The sequence below is a fragment of the Haliotis cracherodii genome, unplaced genomic scaffold (genome assembly GCF_022045235.1).
Source record: "Haliotis cracherodii isolate W230 unplaced genomic scaffold, xgHalCrac1.p SCAF_20, whole genome shotgun sequence".
Classification (NCBI taxonomy): domain Eukaryota; kingdom Metazoa; phylum Mollusca; class Gastropoda; order Lepetellida; family Haliotidae; genus Haliotis; species Haliotis cracherodii.
Window position 1 is genome coordinate 7,951,634 of NW_027266276.1, and position 22,670 is coordinate 7,974,303.

At 40.3% G+C, this 22,670-nt stretch overlaps 1 protein-coding gene across 2 annotated transcripts in view; it reads right to left on the minus strand.

The window, feature by feature from the left end:
- The window catches only part of LOC139470225 (corticotropin-releasing factor receptor 1-like), a 176,703-nt gene that overhangs the window by 43,330 nt on the left and 110,703 nt on the right, over positions 1-22,670 (minus strand). For both annotated transcript variants that reach the window (XM_071252545.1, XM_071252544.1), the window contains exons 4-6: positions 22,240-22,370; positions 6,396-6,493; positions 3,537-3,666 (exon numbers count right to left, since the gene is read on the minus strand). In XM_071252545.1, coding sequence (XP_071108646.1) covers positions 3,537-3,666; positions 6,396-6,493; positions 22,240-22,370 — 359 coding nt within the window. The remainder of the gene's footprint in view (positions 1-3,536; positions 3,667-6,395; positions 6,494-22,239; positions 22,371-22,670) is intronic.

The following is a 22,670-nucleotide window of genomic DNA, read 5'->3' on the forward strand; positions in this document are numbered from 1 at the left end:
TCGTCACCACTCGCCCCTTTCCGTAACCTGCAAGAAGACTCGTCCCCCTATCGATGAATGTTATGTGCGAAAATACGACAAACCAATCAGAATGCGCGTATGATTTCAAGTTGTTCATCAAAGAATCCCTCAGTAATAATTTTTGATTTTACATATGTCTTACATCTAAAAATATATCCAAGACATAGTTGAATGTGTTCAATCATACTGTATAATTCCGCATGTCCAGAGGTGCTTTAAATTGCATCTGAAATATATGTAATATATGTGAACCATTATGCACGAATTGACAATTGTTTTAGGTATGCCCGTTTGCGCTAAGACGGAACCCGGTCGCAAAAATGGCCATGAGAGGGGCACGAGTCGCTATTCGGCTTGTCCCGGAATAACACGAGTTGGTCACGAATGCGCTAGCCAATCTCATTGCTGCACCTGACACAAACAGTGGTCTCTATTTATACATCAAATTGCATGATTCCGTGAACAAACACTTTGAAATGAAAGAAGAATTCAATACTACAACTTCTGATAAAAGGTACGGAAAAAGAAAAACATAACATGAACTTTAAGGACAAATAAACGCTGTTGGATGGTCTTTCGGTCTTTGCTCTGGGCCCATGTCAGTTGAGACTGAAGCTCATCACAGCGGAGATATATGCAGAGTATGCATTCTGTTTACGAAGGTGGGAACTAATTTACAAAGGTGTAAATCTACCGTGTGTCTACCCTTTTCCAAACGTCCTGTTCTCATATTGGACAATTCGATCAATACTTGTCTGGAATCTTCTCAGAATCCATTCCACCTACGACGGTTTTGTCTTATATCCATTCCGTTGTTAGGCAATAAATATAGACACTGGGACATATGTTGACAATTCATACAAGTCAGATGAAAGAGGAGACGGCGACATGGACTACAATACCCTTGCACGGCCTGACACTGAAGAGGAGATTTTCTTAATTGACATTTTGTTTGATTGATCAAGGTCACAGATCGAATATCAATTAGACCTCAAGTCTTTGATGCACGATATAGCAGGAATGAAATCGGGTGACTTGTGGAGATTTATTGACGCTTGTAGACAGTCTTTATAACATAAAATGACCTATGATATCGAAGGATTAACCATCAGAGGATCTCACTGAACTGATTGCTGAACTTGAGGGAAGCCGTATTAGCTAGTATTGTGATTTACAACAGCGTGAACACAATGAATGCCAAAGGTGAAACGAGGTGCTCACTTGAAAAGAAAGTTTATAGAGTTTGTAAAGTTAATAATTTCATAAAAACTGCCAACAAGAATTATAATCACGGATTCGAACCCTCCAACATCGATTCTGGCACGCCAACTCTGAACGGAGAACAACGGCTCCTTAAAGGACTGCTGGGCCAACCGTATCCCCTTTAACCGAGAGGCAACTAGGTTTGTTATATGTCCTCGTTTTCATATTAAAAAGGTTAGATAAATATTTTTCATTTACACTAGCTCATATGAACAATGTCGTGTATTACATCTACTTTTGATGGGTGTATTCCTAGAACTCAATGTCTCTTAAACTCTATTACTTATTACAGACCCGTGAAGATCCGGAGTAGAAAAGGTCTTCAGCAACCCATGATTGCTGTAAAAGGCGACAATGCTTGTCGTAAGAGGCGACTATCGGGTGGTCAGAGTCGCTGACTTGGTTGATGCATGTCATAGATCCCAATTGCGTGGATTGATGCTGATGCTGTCAAACACTGGATTGTCCGGTTGAGACTAATTTATTTACATACCGCCGTCATATAACTGGAATATCGCTGAGTGCGGCGTTAAACAACAAACAAACAGACATATTTATTACAATTGCTGTGACAGATCTTTTGAAATGGATTATGTAATTTGTGAACACAAGTTAATAAAAGCTTGAAATAAATAATGGAGAAATCATCAGAATCTGTTGATCCTAGAAAAAGAATCAATGAGACCCGTGGCGAGTTGTTTCTTCTTCGGGAAGTAACAGATTCGAGTGATTTCACCAACATAGAACATTTTATTGTTGATCTATAATATCACCGTAATCTTGCACATAAACCTGTCGTTGTGTCAGTTTTATTTGTCTAAAAACACATTCAAAATAGCCAGTGCATTACTGGCCCTGACTCAACCGCAAGAGTGAGTGAGTGAGTGAGTTTGGTTTTACGCCGCTTTTAGCAATATTCCAGCAATATCACGGCGGGGGACACCACAAATGGGCTTCACACATTGTACCCATGTCGGGATTCGAACCCGGGTCTTCGGCGTGACGATCGAACGCTTTAACCACTAGGCTACCCGACCGCCCCTCAACCGCAAGAACAGCACTGTTACCAAAATGGTTTAAATGCAAGCAAACTGCGCCACAATGTGCTCTGAAGAGCCGTATTAGTTTGGTCTTGGCAGCATATCAACAAATACGTTAGTGGACTGAAAGTACACGTGATCAAATAAAAACACACATAAACTCACATAAATTGTCAGAATGCTTAAAAAAGGTGTTTCTGTGTGCATGTGTGTGTGTTTTTGCGTGTGTATGTGTGTGTGTATGTGTATGTGTGTGTGTGTGTGTGTGTGTGTGTTTGCGTGTGTATGTGTGTGTGTTTTTGCGTGTGTATATGTGTGTGTGTATATATGTGTGTGTGTGTTTGTGTGTGTGTGTGTGTGTGTGAGAGAGAGAGAGAGTGTGTGTGTGTTTTTGCGTGTGTATGTGTGTGTGTTTTTGCGTGTGTGTGTGTTTTTGCGTGTGTGTGTGTTTTTGCGTGTGTGTGTGTGTGTGTGTGTGTGTGTGTGTGTGTGTGTGTGTGTGTGTGTGTCCCACCCAGCCTCCTTGGTCTACGTTCCGCGAAAGGTAGTTGAAGTACAATGGTTAAGATACCTTAGTATATTAGTATCCCTATAAATAGATGTCTACTATACGTGAAGCGACCACACGTATAGTTCATATACACGTCTGAGGATGTTGACATTATCACAGCATAAACATGCTGACAATACGATACTGCCATCTACATGTAGTAGATGACCTCTCAACAAACCCAGCATCCCCCTTCACACCCACCACACTCACGCGTTCAAGCATGAAGACATGCACGAACTCATGGACGCACACGCAAATGTATACATACCGAGAATCACCTTTGTAGAGTTCCACGTATTTTATTTGTTTGTTTGGTTGTTTTTTTGTTTAACGCCGAACTCAGCAATATTCCAGCTATGTAAAGGCGGTCTGTAAATAATCGACCAGACAATCCAGTGATTGACATCATGAGCATCGATCCACGCAATTGGGATCGATAACATGCATCAACCAAGTCAGTAAACCTGACCACCCGATCCTGTTAGTCACCTCTTACGACAAGCATAGTCGCCTTTCACGGCATCTATGGGTTGCTGGAGACCTATTCTAACCCAGATCTTCACGGGTCTGATGTAGTGACAAGAGCGGGCGTTACAAATACGGTGGTCAGATATGTACCTTGTCTGGTCCACACACATGGCAGCACAACTGTGACCTACCACGTCTCTGTAAGTCGGGTAATTCCTGTCTGACACATAGGGCACGAGCAGGATGAGAATGAGCGTGAAGCGGAAGATGAATGACACCACGAGGTTCTTATGGATGGAGATACGGCTGCACTGTAGCGACCTGAAACACATAAACAGAAAGATGAGGAGTCAAGTTGGTGCAGACGGTTGAAACAGTATTTCCCTAATGTCACGGAAGCTTAGTGTAAGGAGGGCAATGATGACCCAGTCTTCCTGTAAAAGCAGCGTGATGCGAGTGTGTGAGTATGGTTTTACGCCGCTTTTAGCAACATCCCAGCAATAATACGGCGGGGGACACCAGAAATTGGCTTCACACATTGTACCCATGTCGGGAGTGGGACCCGGGTCTTCGGTGTGACGAGCGAACGCTTCAACCACTAGGCTACCCCACCGCCCCCAGCGTGATTCGAAAGGCAGAGTTGCGTACCTTTGTCGTGTCAGGATCTGATGAGAGTTCCTTTCTCACAAGATGTTAAAAATGGTATTTGTTGTTTACCCTGGCGCTCGGCATTAGGGGGCTTAAAGAAGAACCGGTCGACTAGGAGTCAGTATACTGTGTCTGAGTGGGGTATTCATGTTAAACAGCGGCATGGTATCTCAGTGGGCTAGCACTATAAATCTGCATCAGTCCGGACTAGTACAAGCAGCCACACACACATACACGTGCATGCACGTCGCTTTACAGTGCAATAATCTTGGACGCGACGTAAAACCCCATTTCACTTCACCTCTATCAAATCAAGAACTGCAATAGTAGAGAATCTAAAATTCGACCAACGACAATAGTACCCCGACAGCGAAGAGAGACTACATAGTCTGTTTATTCTATTGATGACGAGCGCCATGAAGAACCATTATTTTACCTCTTTTGGCATGACGCTGTCAGGGGATCGAACCACCGACCTTCCTATAGCCGACAGAATCACAATCACAGAGGCAGTTACACTACAATGAACAATAACGTCAAAACAAACTTTCTGTATGGAAGTGAAAAAGACGATACTTTGAAGATGATATGCTCTTAGAACGCGAAATTTTTAATGGTTCATGACAGACATTACAAGGCACCCATATGTATTACGGGCGGCAGCTTTTACACCCCCCCCCCCCCCCCCCAAACCCACCCCACCCCACCATCCCTCCTTCCCTATATATACTATACTATATGTACATATACTTTAATCCTGAATTCCGTTTGGTAGTTACATTCAGTATGATGCGCACGACTGTATCAGTTCGTACTTTGTAAAGCCTCTCTATATTTTAGCCTCAGCCAACTCATTAGCAATTTGAAAAGCGACTGCTTGTTGTAAAAGGCGACTAACGGGATCGGGATGTCAGGCCCGCTGACTTGGTTGATGCATGTCATCGTATCCCAATTGCGTGGATCGATGCTCAATCACTGTATTGTCTGGTCCAGACTCGATTATTTACAGACCGCCGCCATATAGCTAGAATATTGCATACAACACACAAACAAACAAACATTAGCAATTAAGTACTTAGTCGTATAATAACCATAGGGAGGGTCATCTCGGCTGGAGTTCTGGTAAAAGGCATTGAGTACATTAAAAGCAGGAACTCGTACAAGAGTTACTGTATCAGGTACTTCTAATGCTTCCGGACAAGGGCGTGTGTGATATAGAATTACCCGTGTCTTGAAATGTATACGGCAACTTAACAGACAAGGAAGGTCAGATCGGATTCCAGACTGCGATTTTATTCGTTATTACTCTCATTAATTACCAAACGGATACATTCAACAAGGTTGTTGGACAGAAAAGTAGACTTAATTACACAAGGCCGTTTCTGTTACTCTGTGTTTTAATAATTCTATAATGATATCGTGCACGTATGGGACAATATACAGTTGACATAAAATGATACAACACAAGTAATGATATTTAAGGTTGACACGAAGGCTAGTTTCCTTTCGAAAAAAAACGCCTCCGTGGTCTAGTGGTAGAGCGTCCGCCCGGAGACCGGAAGGTCCGTGGCTCGATCCCCGGCCGCGTCATACCAAAAGATGGTACTTGTTGTTACCCTGTCTGGCACTCGGCATTAAGGGGCTAAAACAAGGACTGGTCGTCTCGGAGTCAGTATACTGTGTCTGAGTGGGGTATTCATTTTAAACTGCGGCATGGTATCTCAGTGAGCTAGCACTATAAATCGGCATCAGTCCGGACTAGTACGAACAGCCACACACACACGTGCATGCACGTCGCTATATAAGTGCAATAATCTTGGACGCGACGTTAAACCCTTTTTCACCTCACCTCACCTTTCGCAAATGGTTTGAGCAGTTTCTGAGAGAGTGATTTTTGGTGACAGTTTTACGACTCAGCAGATCAAACTCTTCATTGCCCTGGTAGTATTTATAGTCCTGAAGTCAACCCAAACAGGAGCGACGAACACGGAAATAACTATAAAATTTCCTTGATGACACCAGGTGTTCGCGTAAGAGAATAGGCATGTCCGTCTTATAAGTAGCATGTCGCGACCGGGTGTTAAATGTAACCATTAGTTTGTTTCCCTTTGAACAATGAACTTCAGTTTCTGTTTACTCATGGTGTAAGTAAGTGGATCATAATCAAAGCATTTCCCACGAACAGCGGATCCTGACACAATGAAGTGACGCAACTCTGTACGGTAAGTCGTGACAACGTACGTACACCACTGGGCTACCATTGCTTCAAAGTTAGTTTTGAGTGACACGTAAAACAAATGTGTCGTCCAAAACATGCAATGTCATGAGTTTTGCGAAACAAGCAAATTTCAATAATTGATTTTCAAATATATTGCATCATATTATATTTAATGGATTGTTACCTGAAGTAGCAGAAGATGAAGAGGGTGATGATAAGGAAGGTGAGGGAGATGATACTGCCGGCGTAGTAGACATCAGTCAACACATTAGCCAGTTCCACCTGAAACAAACATATCTACATCAGGCCCTCATTGTGGCGTGTTAAGTATAAGGTCAACACCGCCTGAAACATATCTAACTGTTCTGGGCAACCAAAAGACCATTTTTTATATTTTCGTTTCACGGGCCCACCTGAAAAGCAGCTGGAAAGGAAATACTTGTATATATACTTGCCAGCCACACTCTGTAAATCACTTGTTTGATAACGGTGTTAGAACCTACACCGAAACGTCGCTCTTAATTGTAATAAAGAAGTTGTTCATCCATAAATTCCTATCCTTACTTAGTACTCCAACTTCTAAATGCCTATCAAAGAAGATAAACATATTTATTCTTATTATGTCACCCGCTCGTAAAATTGACCCCTTTATCATACTCTCGACACTACCTGAAAACATGCACATCTATACCAGGCAACCATCGGGGCCTAGTTCAGTATACTCTCAACACCACCTGAAACATGCACATCTACACCAGGCAACCATCAGGTCGTGTTCAGTATACTCTCAACGCCACCTAAGACATGCACATCTACACCAGTCAACCATCAGGTCGTGTTCAGTATACCCTCAACGCCACCTAAAACATGCACATCTACACCAGGCAACCATCGGGGCTTAGTACAGTATACTCTCAACACCACCTAAAAAATGCACATCTACACCAGTCAACCATCAGGTCGTGTTCAGTATACCCTCAACGCCACCTAAAACATGCACATCTCACTGCAAACACGAAAACGTCGTGTTTTTCTGTATATGGTCATTGGACGGAAAAACGACGTTATTTGGACCTTTTCAAACCATCGTTTTTCCGTCCAAATAACGTCGTTATTTGACATCGGAATTTACTGGGAGAGAACGATAGCGTTAAGCTCCTCCCTTTCTTGATTGACAATGTCAATCAAGCAACAGCGTCTACCGGTATTTCTACTTCTCAGATTTCATTGGTCAGTCCCCGCGTGTTAGATTACAGGCCCGCGTTTGACGCTGCACTCGAAGCGCTTAGCGGAAGTACTGAAATCAATCGTTCTGCGCATGCGGATTACTTAATGCCTTGACCAAATTTTCCGTTCTGTGCATGCGCGATTTCGCGTTTCCTAGATTTAATGTCACCACTATTTGACAATGGTTCATAAACACAGACACGTGAAGGTTCGGAATCGTAACGAGTAACTCCATTTAAATTGAAGAAGATCCCCAGTGATATGGGAGATTCCAAGATGAGTTGTTGAAGAACTTTACATTGTATTCCGGCCGATTGTTCTTGCATTTACTTATAAGTCAGGAAAATGGACTTAAAAGGGGAGTTGTTGAATGTAATTATTTTAATTATTAAATGTTGCCTAAACACTAATCTGGACGAACTTCTCATTGTTCTGTTTATGTCATCCTATATACTATTAGTATGTTACCGTTCTAAAGTCAACCGCTCACATAACATTATATTGTTCATAGTATCAAAGTTTAATCAACACTATCAAGAGCAGCGATTTAAACCACTGAAACACCCAAACACAAGGCTGTTATCAAGCGCTAGTACAGACGTGATGCATTGTAAAAACTGTATCGTGATGTCTTCAGAAATACAATTATACTACGAGATAGTACGGCTAACGCTGACTCACCGGTGGAACAAAGACAATATCGCTAATACAGATATAACGTATTTGAATGTTAATACTAAAGACAAACAATCATTATTTTTGCAGTGACGATATAACACGTATACACGTTTATTGTTAACTTTCATCAGTTTTGCTCTTTATTTTAATAACTTTGTTTTCACATAAATATGTAGCAATACCCGACAAGCATGTAATACATAATTATGGGGCAGTTTTCAATCTTGTACTGACTTACTCTGGTGTTAATGAGCGAAGTTTATTGGCTTGTGTGTAAAACCCCGTTTTTCTGGTAATCCTATTATCACTTAGTTTATTTCTATCTAATGACACCCTGTACTCTGGATCATGGCTCCGTGACTATCCATAACAATTAAGGTGAACATTCAGTTCAAGTAAATGAATGAGTTTGTTTTGACGCTACAGTCAGTCAAAAAACCAATGCTGTGAGGTTTGATAACACACTTCTACCAGGTCCAACATCGTGGATCCTCATTTTCTGCCTAAAGAGAATCATAGTTCATATGCTAATCCATCTGCGAATACCCTCCATTCAAGATGACCTTACTTGTTGCTAAATCTATCATCTATCCCCCCAATCTCACCCCCACGCCCCCCCCCCCCACGCCCCCACCCCCACATGCACGCACGCACGCAAACACGCACACACGCACGCACGCACGCACGCACGCACGCACGCACGCACGCACACACACACACACACAAACAAACAAACACACAAACAACTGACCTAAATAACCTGGACAGGAAATACTGCTGATAGCCTCTGGTCAACTCAGCCGCGCCACCGCAGAATGTTCGTTCAACTCTGCAGGGGGCATTCTCAGTGGCTTCAAACGCGCTGAAATGTTTTCGCCTTGCATCCAGAGATGGTGGACAAGTGAAATCGTATGAAATTTGGCTATTTTAGGTCCTATCTCTTTTTTGATTACCCAATAAAGTCAATTCATAGTTACACGGTTGTGAAGAAGCTTACAACTTTATAAGACTTATTCATCTCATTCCAAAAAAGCTACTCGCGCTCACATAAAGTTGTAGTTATTATGTCACTGTTTTATTTCTTTAAAAATACATTACATGTTCAACAATAACAATTAAGATGAACATTCAATTTCCGATATAAGTAAATGAATAAGTGTGTTTTACGCCACAATCAGTCAAAGACCAACGTTGTCCGGTCTGATGACACACAATCTACCAGGTAGCACATTGTGTACACCCTATCCCCATTGAAGTCTCCACTGTGGGTATTCCTGGGGACGAAAAGGCCCAATGTACCTAGGAATTTCATCAATACATTCATGCGCGGCATTCTCTGCCTAAAGAAGATCACATAGTTAACATGCTAATCCAACTCGAACTACCATCCCGCTCAAGATGAATGTTTTATGTAACACCCAACAGGCCCACATTTACGCACGCACGCACGCACGCAAGCACATATTTGGATTTACCAATCCCTGAATTGAGAAGACGTGCGTTACGAAGCTCCTCCAAGTCATCATCAATATCCGTATATGTCTGTGATATCATTACCCATCCAAAGCCGAATATACATTTATTGTGTTTTCTTGACAACAAATGTTATAATTGGGATAACACTTTCTGAGTTAAGTACAGATTCTCGTACTTTATGGGTTGAGTCCCGTCCGGGATTTGAACCCACACTGTGAGAGGCACCCAATCGCCAGAACACAAAGTTGGCGATCTAACCCAGCCACCGAACCAAAAATGTTAGTCCAGATGACGTATACTTTGTGTACGTCTGACAAGAGAAAAATGGCACGGCTTCTATGACCGAAAGCTTTGAACCAACAATGCCTTTAAGAAAGTGGTCAACAGTAACACACATTATATTTGGATACCACTTTCTCAGTAAACTACATATTTTAGGGTGGAGATAATGGACGTTGATGGTTCATTATCAATGAACAAATTAAAGCCAAAACTTAACTTATGAATGATTGGTAATGGGAAATGGACAATGGGCAAACGGGAGGCGGGGTAATCAGCGCCATGCCAGTTATCTGTTGGCTTCCCTTGTTGCGTTCCCTTCTTTGCTATCTTTTTACTTTTGTTGTTCTTACAGGTACAAATATATGTTCTCTGCCTCATAGCATTTAATAATATGCACCTGATGAAGGAGAAAGTATATATTCCGAAACGCAGTGTTCCTCCGTTGACATCCATAAATATTTTTCCTTGTGTGTATCAGTTCTTAATGCCCTTCAAAGACTCAATCTAGCTTTGTTTTTAAATGTGGTGATATTTGCGTAGAATATAATATGGTCATGCCTATATACATTTTGGTCTTTGTCTACATAAGCATTTAGACATACAATTTAGAGCTAAGGGCATTGCTATTTCTGCAGGCATGAAGTACACGTCATAGCAAGCTGTGATCTTTATTCATACTTTAGATATTCGTAATGGAGATCTGTAACTGAAGTTTACCGTAATCTTCCGCAACTCTCACCTCCTGACCAGTTGAACGTCTAGTGCATTCAGATGCCATTGTAAAATTCCAGGCTGCCCCTCTTTCTGTGATGTTTTGACGGCTGAAATCTATTGCGTTATAATAATCTCTGTTTGCTGATATATAATATGTACATGTTGTAAAATATTTACGATATTTTAAACGTGTAATTCGATGCATATGCAATGCAATGTGAACATAAGTGCGGATGCACGAAGGCGGTTATAGTCATAGTTATACTGCGATGGATGTAGGGGAATGGTAGGGGTGTGTATGTATGTATGAAAGCACGAATACCGATACATGAGGGCGGATATAGTTATAGATCGATGGATGTTGGGGAATGGTGGGAGGATGGATTATGTATGAAAGCATGCGCATGGATCCATGATGGCTGACGTAGACATAATGGTGGGGAAAGAAAGATGTGATGTGTGTGTGTGTGTGTGTGTGTGTGTGTGTGTGTGTGTGTGTGTGTGTGTGTGTGTGTGTGTCTGTGTGTGTGCGTGCGTGCGTGCATGCGTGCATGCGTTGTGATACGAGGGTTGGGGAACATGTTGTCAGATGATTGTGTGAGTAAGTTAAGTGGTTGAGGATGTGGCAGGTATGAGTATTGATACATGCAGACTTGGGGTTTGGGGACTGGGTGTGCCTGTACTGAGGTCTTTTGTTTCACTCACTTGTAGTGTTTTCTTTCACTCAAATACTGTTTTACGCATTTTAATGACTGAAACTGTAGTGACTCAAAGGTCACACTGGCCGGGCATTCAACATATCTACCCCAAATACATACGTAGCCATTTTTATGATGTACAATTATTCTTCTACCTCACACACACACACACACACACACGCACGCACGCACGCACGCACGCACGCACGCACGCACGCACGCACGCACGCACACACACACATTAATTGTTTTATTAAATGTATCTTCGAGAGTCAGTAAGAAACTAGAAATAACTGCCTTTGTTCTGTAAACCTCACCAAGTTTCAGCTTTCACCTCTTCCTTTGTGGACTGAGGTTTCACATTTGTAAAATGATCTCTCTTATCTGTCTGTACCATCAACTTAACTGCCCTCACCCCCTGCAGTTTTCCCGTCCCATATTGCCAAGCAGGTGACCCACAAGGAGGAATACCGCCCTCCCTCAGTCCAGTGATACTGTGCCTAGCACAATATGTTGGGGATACGTAGCCTTGCTGTGGGCAAACATTTTGTAACAATTTGGCAAACTTTGATATGTAAACAGCAAATATTATTCAGTTTTATTTCAACAAAAACGGAAAAAATCGGATCCTACTTATTTTGTGGATACCATAACAATAAATCAAGCCAATAGATCGTTTGAGCTGGCATGAATATAAAAAATAATTAGCAAGTCGATAGTCATAATTCCCTCTGTTGGTCCCACGTGAAATGTTCTTCATGAATAGAATAGATGGCTGATAGACGTTCGACCGAATAATATCATTTGCTTACTTCAACTGTTCATCTAATTTCCATGAATGTATGTTACATAGTTCATATGTTCATGGGCTTCTTCACTGAATGTATAGTGTGGAGGACTACTTCACTTGAGGATAAGTAACATAATGATGATAATTATGATAGTATTGCCATTATTATTCCTTCAGATTATTAAAAAAAAGTTATTTGTTTCATAGAGAGAAAGAGGTATGGAGATTGTGAGATTATTTTTAGCATCGGAATTTTTAACATAATTCTTAAAGATATTATGTTTTGTTTGTTTGTTGTTAAATGCTGCACTCAGCAACGTAAGGATATTAAAACATTACATTTAGGTTCAGTTGTATTTTTATATTTGTATCATTTTGCAAATGTTACAGAGACCTGATAAGGGATATATAATAATGTATAGTCGCTATTCTTAAAGTAAGAATATGGTAGATTTATCAACCAGAAATATTGCACACAAGAGGATAATCATATTTCATGACACAATTCAACGTCGAAGTCAACGATATGTGTGTATGTTATTGCTACATGACACGGATACGTCATGATAAAGCAATTAGAAATTGGCATTTCATGATATAAGATAGCTACGCGATAAATCACAAAGAACAAAGAAGGAAGCGATATTTATTTCAAGATAAAACATTGTTCTATCATGACGTCATTTATTGAGATTCGAACATGCACTCGCAACTTGAAAAGTAATATTTGTAAATTTGACCTTATGTTTGAGAGGTATGTGTTTAGTGAGTTGTTCCCAATAAATGTTGCTGGAGAATCCGAAAGTGAGAGTGATATGACAATCGGTATTGGGGGAAAAGGTACAGATGATTGACGAGAAAATTGTGAGAATATGCGGGACCATGGATTTATCTAGCATGGCCTCTGTCGGATTCTATTAAAGGAATCATCATTATTTAAGTACGGGTAAATATTGTTAAGCGTGTATATTTTCCTAATTTAACACCCTAAAAGAGGCTCTACGTAATGTTGATATCGCATATAGAAATAAACGAGTCTCGGTCGTTGTTTATCGTACAATAAACAACTCCCACTCGTCGTTTGTTTCTTAATTACATGACCATATACACTAACATTATATCTTTTCATGTTTATCGGTCAACAAAAGCGACATAAGCATTTCCATTATCATGAGAAACCCTTGCCAAAAGTAGCGCCAACTGCACCATTGCGACAACATCAGGAGCATCTTTCATGATTCATCATAATAAATGATGACATTGGATGCTCGCAAAAACGCGAGCTCATTCCGATCCACTAGTGGCACCCGCCACAAACACAACCAAAGGCAAGCCAATTTTTCACCCGAAAAGGCAAAGAATTGCATCTGACATCATTTTTGTCATTGATACGTCAAACCTGGAAATGCCGTCTACACGTCCAACACAAAGCCCAAGCCAGGACCCAAATCCTTCAAACCCGGCCAAAGTTCTGTTTATTACATACATTTCCCCCTAACCTTAAATAATCTATACTAGTTCTGAAGTAAATCGTATTTACCCGTATGAATCGTTTTATGTTATCTATTGCCGATAAACAGAATATGCACACTTTCTGAAAGTACTGTGTGATAAGTCACGCACCAAACCTATACTCTCGATATACATGCTGCTCTTACTTAAAAAAGAATATTGGGTTAACAAGATACGTATATTAAAGTACCATGCTTTCCTGATGTTCTCTCATTCTAATTTGAAATAATGGCATAAATAGTTACCACTCATCTTTCAATATTTTTCAAGGTTGGGTTAATCACGAACATATTTGAATATGTACAACATCTATACTTACTTATCTTTATACTTAAAGGCATCAGGTTTGTCTGTCATAAGACCCCGAAACAAATATGTCCAACACATCCCAATATTTGGCTCTTGGCTCCTTGTTCTTATATTTTATAAGTATTGTTTAAACAACTGTATTTTTCTGTAAAATATGTTCATTTCAGAAATTAGATGTTATTCTAGCATCAGGTCTGTGGTACGTTTACTGCATCAGCATTACATTAAAACGATATTACATTATATAAATCCATACAGAGGAAATGCTTAACATTTATCTTTTAAGGAAGAGTGCAGGACGACTTGCTTTATACATATAAATGTGGACATATATGTATGGACATTTGGATGATACAGATATACCTCCTTAAAGCTAGTGTTCGTAGATGACTGTAGAAAATGGAATAATAATGTGAGTAATCGGGTTAATACCACGTTCAGCAAAATTTAGCCATATTGCGATATTGGTTTCCAACATACAAGACGCGGACCATGAAATTATGACTTGAATTTGGACCTGGCTTTCTGGTGTGATGTAACACCCCAGAATCTCCGGTAGAAAAAGGCTCAAAGCACGAATTAAGATCACGAGATGATACTGATGTATGCATCTGGACATATATTTGCGTAGTATTACTACCTTAATTCATCAGTAAATATGTATTTTGCATAAAAGGATATTATAGGATCGACGCTGACATGCGCATATAACCTATTCACCAGTGCTGTAATATTTCATTTCTTCTGACACATATCGACACGAGAAATTATATTTAAATTTAAAAGGAGCCCAAGTGGAATAGAAATTTGAGTCTGAACCTGTTGAACAAGGCTTGTTTCATTTTGGGCTATAGCATTGCCGCAAGGCCTGGGCGGAAGGGAACACCTGTTTGCACCCATCAGATACCAATCACAACTTCTCTCTCCAAACGAAAACAAAATACGAAAAATGTCGGAAGTGTATCCTCCTAATTTTCTATTTAGATACATGTTTTAACTTTAAAGTAATTATATGTATCTCATGTATTATTGGTATCTGTGATGCTGGTACCGTTTTGTTGCCATTGTGTAGCTTTTGTGAAGTTATTATGAATATCAAATACATGCCTTGAAATATGGACTTGTGAAAGAACTCATCATTGAATCATTTGCATTTAAATTAATGCATATACCATTTACTTGGCGTGTATGGACATATTATCCATCTACTTATACACACTTATTATGGACATATACAGAATTTCATTGTACCTTATTATTTAAAAAAATACCCGTGAAGATCCGGGTTAGAATAGGCATTCAACAACCCATGCTTGTACGAAGGCGACTTGGCTCGCTGACTTGGTTGATGCATGTCATCGTATCCCAAATGCGTAGATCGGTGCTCTTGATGATAATGACTAAATTGTTTGGTCCAGACTGGATTATTTACGAACTACCGTCATATAGCTGGTATATTGCTGAGCGCGGCGTTAAACAACAAACAATCAAACAAAATCTATATAATTATTAAACACCTTCCAACAATGAGAAATTAAACTTATATTTTCTAAATATTCTGTTATATTTATAACATAATTTGATTCATAATTTAATTATTGCGTTGCTTTCTTCCCTGTCATTCAATGTGCATGTTCAAACCCCTAAACTTTTAATATTTCATTTTTCATAAATGGCTACGTTAGTGCGTTGCCTAGATCTCTCGTTATCTATTCACAAGAATAGATTAAAATAATTTGTTTTACTATCATATTTCTGTTTATCTAATTCATAATACGAAATTGATAATTCATTTATAATAGTATAGATCATATTCGTGTATATCACTATCTGATGCTAAGGTTTTATTTCAGAAAATATAATTAATTCAAAATGTAGAAAGATACACAATTTGCCATTATTTGACTTTTAAACTGTACAAAGTATGATATAATGATCAGAATGCCTGTAACGGGTAGTATTTAAGAAAGAAATATTTGTCGAGGAGTCCCATTTTTCAGATATGCCCTTCAGTAGTATTATCTCATATCTCCAGAGAGAGGTTTACATTGTAGTTCTCATTATTTGTGGATAATTCAAAAAGCAACATAGAAAATATATATGCTACCATGACGAAAGAATACAGAGTATACATAACTCGCAATTCTATATATTCAGCACACAGCCCAAAACCGAAATTCCACAACATATCCGATTACACTGATTAAGGCTGTCCCAGTTCTCCATGCGATACTGACGCCCGTTCGTCTCCCAGACCATACAGAATAAATTTAAAAGGAATCCAGCTCAAGTCTAGAACGATTTGGCAAGCCTAGATTGCCTTAATTCTATCCATGAAAGTAAGCATTAATAAAAAAATATTGTTCTTGTCTGCTTCAGATTATTTTAACTAGGAAAATTGTACTGACACCGGCGCTGTCCCTATTGAAGCTATCCATAAGAATTTCGAATTGCCGTCCATTGTTCGATGTCAATACATCGATGACAAGTGAGGATATCATAAAGTAATCGTTGATGCCGCGCTACACTTTGATAACAATTATAATCAAGTTGACTGGTGTGTACATTACTACAGTGAACATATACATGATCATGCCCTAATAATCAAATGCCGTAATGTCAAATACTAATTTATTATTGTGTGATGAATTTAACTGGATCAGTGGTAACATGTGATATTAATATTCAATCAATTTATTTCCTGGTTGGTCCATCCATGTCTACAAAATCAAAATAATACAATTAAAATGGAGCATAGAACAATTCTTAATTTCAGGCTAGAGCTGTGGAAATCTAGACTTTCCCAATCATTATAGACTTGAGTTGGTCTCATGTTTTACATTATTCTCTTGGGTCAACGTCACAGCTCATACCATACACTAACAAGACCAGCTTGCCCTCCGCCGGAGCTCCCGGATTTTGGTTATATCATCTAACATGGCCAACTCTGCTCTTAAGTAAACAAGAACCTAATCAGCGAGGGGTCCTTTATCATCCCTATGTGGCTGCTTATAAAAATCTGATATCTATTCCCAAAGACCTGGTTAATAATATATTTTCTGCTGAATATTCGAAACAAATAGAGTGAGTTGGTACTACATGTACATATGTATACGGTTCTATTTTAAATGACTGCAGCGCTCCATTATGAAAACAATTTGTTTTAACGCCGCTCTCAGCAGTATTCCAGTGATATATGACGGCGGTCTGTTGTATATGAAATATATGCAATTGAATCTTGAATCTTGAAAGTTGTAACATTTCCGCAAATAAGTATCGCATGCAGTATACAGTATATCAACTGCAATATACTGTATACATCAGTATACAGTGTGTCGCGAGCTCTGTGCTGGGCTGGAGCACACATTTCCTACACCTCTCCCTTCGGCAAACACATCACGAGGGTTGCAACGAGGTCACAGGTCAGGCGTGCACTCGTCAGTTGTCTAATACGGTCAAGAGTAAGATCTTCCGGAGGAACACTGGAACTGGGAGTTGAACACTAAGCACTTTTAGAGAAGAGCTCACAATAAAACGTTATGGTCTCGCGGACGGACTTGTGTTTTCATTTCAAAACGTACATTTATCAGGTTGAACTTCCTAACTGTAACAATAACTGAACTTTACGCCTTTTATGCACATTTGTGATGGGGCGACAATGCGACAACGAGACATATTTTGACCTTGAAAATGTCGCGTTACGGCATCGTCGCCCTTTTGTTAAATAAAGAAAAGGATTATCAAAGAGCGACAATGCGAACACGCGACAATGCGACAAATGGCCAATTGTCGCGCTTTTGTTAATTTTGACACGTTTTGCTTGTTTTTATCAAGGCGTCAAGGCGACAATGCGACAACGAGACAATGTCCCTTCCATAGTAATCCGTGCAAATAAAACTGAGTAATGAAATAGAAGTCTGACATGCCAGTTAAAAGATATAGTGTTGCAGCTTCTGATTTAATAGATCTTCAAGAAGGGTTATCAATAATGGGATGGGTGATGAGTTCAACTGCATACGCTGTGATTAACAATAATGCTCCGAGCCAATACATTTTGTCAAATGTATGACATGTATTACGTGAATGAACATATTGTTTATACTCGTCCATGTTTTTGACGGACAAAATAATTTACATGCTCGGTAAAACTGAGGACGGGCATCATTGTGTGTTTCCGTGCTTTGTTCAGGTGAACAATTGACTTGTCCTTGCATGTGTTTGTGACGGGTGCCACTTGTGTGGCAGGATACGCTCACCTTTTCCCGAACACCCATTGGATGACCTGAACCACTTCGGATTTTTATCCCACATCAGTCTGATACACCATGATATAACTGAAATACTGAAATACTGTACAGTTGAAAATGATGTTTAATGCGATTACCGTAGTGTGTTACTGCAACTGTTCATATTTTGTGCAGTGATGTTATGTAATATGTAAAAGAAAGCATATTCAATTATACAATTGATTTGAATAGAATATACTTGCCTCAGTGTATTTTATTAACGCCCCAAATCGTAATTTAAACACATAAAATAACAGATCACGCATGGTGCCTTGACTTACTACTAGATTTAATGGGCCACCCCGGAATAAAATAGTTCCCCCCAAAGCGAGGAACATATGTTTTAGTATGTTTACAAGGAATATATTCCAAACAATATCCTCATTAGATGAGAAGATCTTTTACAGAATTACCTCAGAAAGTCAATTACAATGAGAGGGCGTCGTAATACATTTACATCAAGTACAATACGTCAAAATGGCCGACACGATAAACGTGACGGGAGATATTTTCGAAGTTGTTAATTAACCTGTGGCTATTTCAAGCCTTTGGCATCACTGATCAATTGGCCGATCATTGAAAGGTGATTGTGAAGATGTGTCAAATAGATACTAAGGTAAATTCATAGATTTCTGTAAATTGTCACTGCGACAGTTTGGATTTTTTTTCGTGGTTTTTCTCTCTGGGATGGGTTGTAGCGAGGGTATCCTTAAATGGGCTTGCAACCACGCTTCTGTATGAATTCGTACCACGGAATTCCAAGGGTTTTCCCCAGGAATGTGGAAGCAGTCAGTGTTTACGCCTTTTCAAGAATACAGTCACGTGAAGAACGTCATGTGACCGACCTCGCGTCCAAGTCGTATATCTTGTAAATTTCACATTAAAAAATTAGTTATTGTTATAACCAAATGAAACACAACCCATTATCCGATAGGGGTAACTGTACATAGCCGTTACCACAATAAACTTAGTAACATTGTTTGGTTTGACTTCTTGGCGCGTGTCTGAATTCCATTAACATGTAACATATCCTAAAACTAGCTTATCAGCAAATCTCGCTGCACTGCGCGCGACAGATACTAGAGCAAGGCATGCCAGAAATACGAAACCTAAAGCTTCCGAAAGGAAGCCTTGGACATCACGTGCGCCGGGGGACCAGCGCCATCTGATTGGCCGTTAACAGTTGTACAAGGCGGAGCAAAAAGCATCGTTTTTCCGTCCATTTTACGCTTGAAAAACTCGACCCTTTTCTGGACACTTTCTAGACGCTGACCAATTAATCAATTTTAATGAATTTTTAGTCGTTTTTCCGTCCAATGACCATATACGGAAAAAAACGACGTTTTCGTGTTTGCAGTGTCTACACCAGGCAACCATCAGGTCGTAGTCAGTATACTCTTAACGCCACCTGAAACATGCACCAGGCAACCATCAGGTCGTGTTCAGTGTACCCTCAACGCCACCTAAAACATGCACATCTACACCAGGCAACCATCAGGTCGTAGTCAGTAAAATCTCAACACAACCTTAAACATGCACATCTACACCAGGCAACCATCAGGTCGTAGTCAGTAAAATCTCAACACCACCTAAGACATGCACATCTACACCAGGCAACCATCAGGTCGTAGTCAGTATACTCTCAACACCAGCTAAGACATGCACATCTACACCAGGCAACCATCAGGTCGTAGTCAGTATACTCTCAACACCACCTAAAACATGCACATCTGCACCAGGCAACCATCAGGTCGTAGTCAGTAAAATCTCAACACCATCTAAAACATGCACATCTACACCAGGCAACCATCAGGTCGTGTTCAGTATACTCTCAACACCACCTAAAACATGCACATCTACACCAGGCAACCATCAGGTCGTAGTCAGTAATACTATACAGCCTCCTACACACTGACACGAAAATAACTGCCCTTGTCAGCAATGACTGCTCGAGGATTGTTAGTGCTATGTTACAGTCGATAAGTCGTCTCTCCGAGTTGGTTAACTTCGGACTGAGGGTAGGTAGAATCTGTCTCCGGCGGTAATTGCTTTGTATAATATATCTTATTAAGGTAAAGAAAAAAGTTAACGAAGGGTTAATAACATGAGAGTCGTTGTTACCTTTCTACATTATTAAACTCCAAACTTTATGAACAATTTTCAGGGCTGTCTAAAAAAGGTAGTAACTTAATTACCAGCTCCATTGAGTCACTCACAAGACTTGGAGTGTTAATTTGTTTTCCAAATGGCCAAACTCTTAAACATCGGAAGCCGGTTTCGATTCCCGACCTGAACATAATGTGTAAAGCCCATTTCTGGTGCCCCCCCCCCCCCCCCCCGTGATATTGCTGGAATGTTGCTGAAAGCGACGAAAAACCAAACTGACTCACTCACTCAACACTTCCTGAAACATGCATATCTACAAACCCTTCGGATGTAGCCACAATCACAAGACACGATGTCTTATAAATATTAGACCGATTGTGTGGTTGAGTGGGTAGAGCGTCTGCCCGGAGAGCGGAAGGTCAGGGGTTCGATCCCCGTACCCGCCATACCAAAAGAGGTTAAACTATGGTACTTGTTGTTTTCCTGCCTGGCTCTCGGCTTTAGGAGGATGAAACAAGGACTGGTCGGCTCGAAGTCAGTATTCTGTGTCTGAGTTGGGTATTCCTGTTAAACTGCGACATGGTATCTCAGTGGGCTAATACTAACAGCCACTAGTCCGGACAAGTACAAGCAGCTATTCACATATGTGAATGACACATGTACAGACACAGGCAGTTTATTCAGTAATTTAGGCATCAAGGCCCATAGTACAATGCAGGTTGGGTATTAACATTTGTCACGTGATGTAGATGATTAAGTTTTAAATCAAGTTACACATTCCTCATTATAAAGAGGAATGAATGATGTCGCTATAAAAGCGCCATAACCTTGAACTCGACGTTAAACCTCATTTCACCTCACCCAAAAAGGACATATTGTCAGACGCCGCGGATAACTAAAAAAGTACCTAAAAGACTCAAAAAGACTAATAAAAAACAACAATAAAAAAACAACACACATACGTGCATAAAAATGCAATAATCCTGAATGCGGCGTTACACCCCATTTTACCTCACTTCACCTCATACACATTTATGACCCACGATATAATCGCCCAAATCGTAATATGTCCGGTAATACGACACAGTGACGAGGTTTTACTGTGTGCGGCCGATGATCGCTACAGGACTTATGCACTATCGGATGACAGAATTGATAACTGACAACCGACTGGCCTGATGTTAAATCAAGCATCAATCCTTTACCTCATCATTGGAAAACAGACGCCCGCAAACTCCAAATATACATGGTGTCAACAACGTTGCTGTTGTTGATGTTGGGTCCTGGAATTCTGACAAATTTACCCCGTTATTTTCAGAACGAGGAGATGAGAAAGGTAATCACATACTTGTAACCGCTTACAGGTGTGTGTTAAATGAAAGGAGAGCATCGGCTCCTATGATCTCTAACAGTGTGAGGTGAAATGAGGTTTAACGTTAGGTACAAGACTATTGCGCTTATATAGCGACGTGCATGCACGTGTGTGTGTATGAGGCTGCTTGTACTAGTCCGGGCCGATGTCGAGTTATAGTGCTAGCTCACTGAGATACCATGTCGCAGTTTAACATGAATACCCCACTCAGATACAGTATACTGACCCCGGGCCGACCAGTCCTCGTTTTAGCCCCTAAATGCCGAGTGCTAGACAGGGTAACAACAAGTACCATCTTTTAACGTCTTTTTGTCTGACGCGCCGGGAATCGAGCCCCGGACCTTCCGGTCTCCGGGCGGACGCATTACTACTAAAACCCGGAGGCGGTTCTTTTGGAATGCCGAGCGCTCAGACAGGGAAACAACAAGTTTCATCTTTTTTTTTTACGGCTTTTGGCATGACGCGGCCGGGGATCGAACCACCGGCCTTCCGCTCTCCGGAAGACGCTCTGACCACGGTCTCTCTCGATTTCGAGTTTTTCAATTCATAGTACTACAGTAATTCCGGCCAGCACCTACCTGCACTCCATCATTACCGAAAGGTAAAAGGTCATCAGGCTTGCGCACATAATCCCCACAGGCCGTATAGTTCGTCCAGCTTCCATTCTCCCACTTCCCATTGGCTGAACATTTGCGATGAGCGAGTAAAACTGAAAAAAAAACAACCGAAGGACTGTCTTCATACTTTTCAAACATTGGGCCCTTTCAGGTGTAAGAACACCCCCTACAACAACAACAACAACAACAACAACATCAACAACAACAACAACAACAACTTCTTTCTTTCTTTCTTCTTCTTCTTCTTATTGTTGTTGTTGTTATTTTTATTTATTCATTTTTATTAATAGTTTTGTATATTATTAACAACAACAACAACGATAACAACAACAACGTTAAAAAAATAATAATATAGTTGTTAATAATATAAAAAATATCAATAAAAATGAATA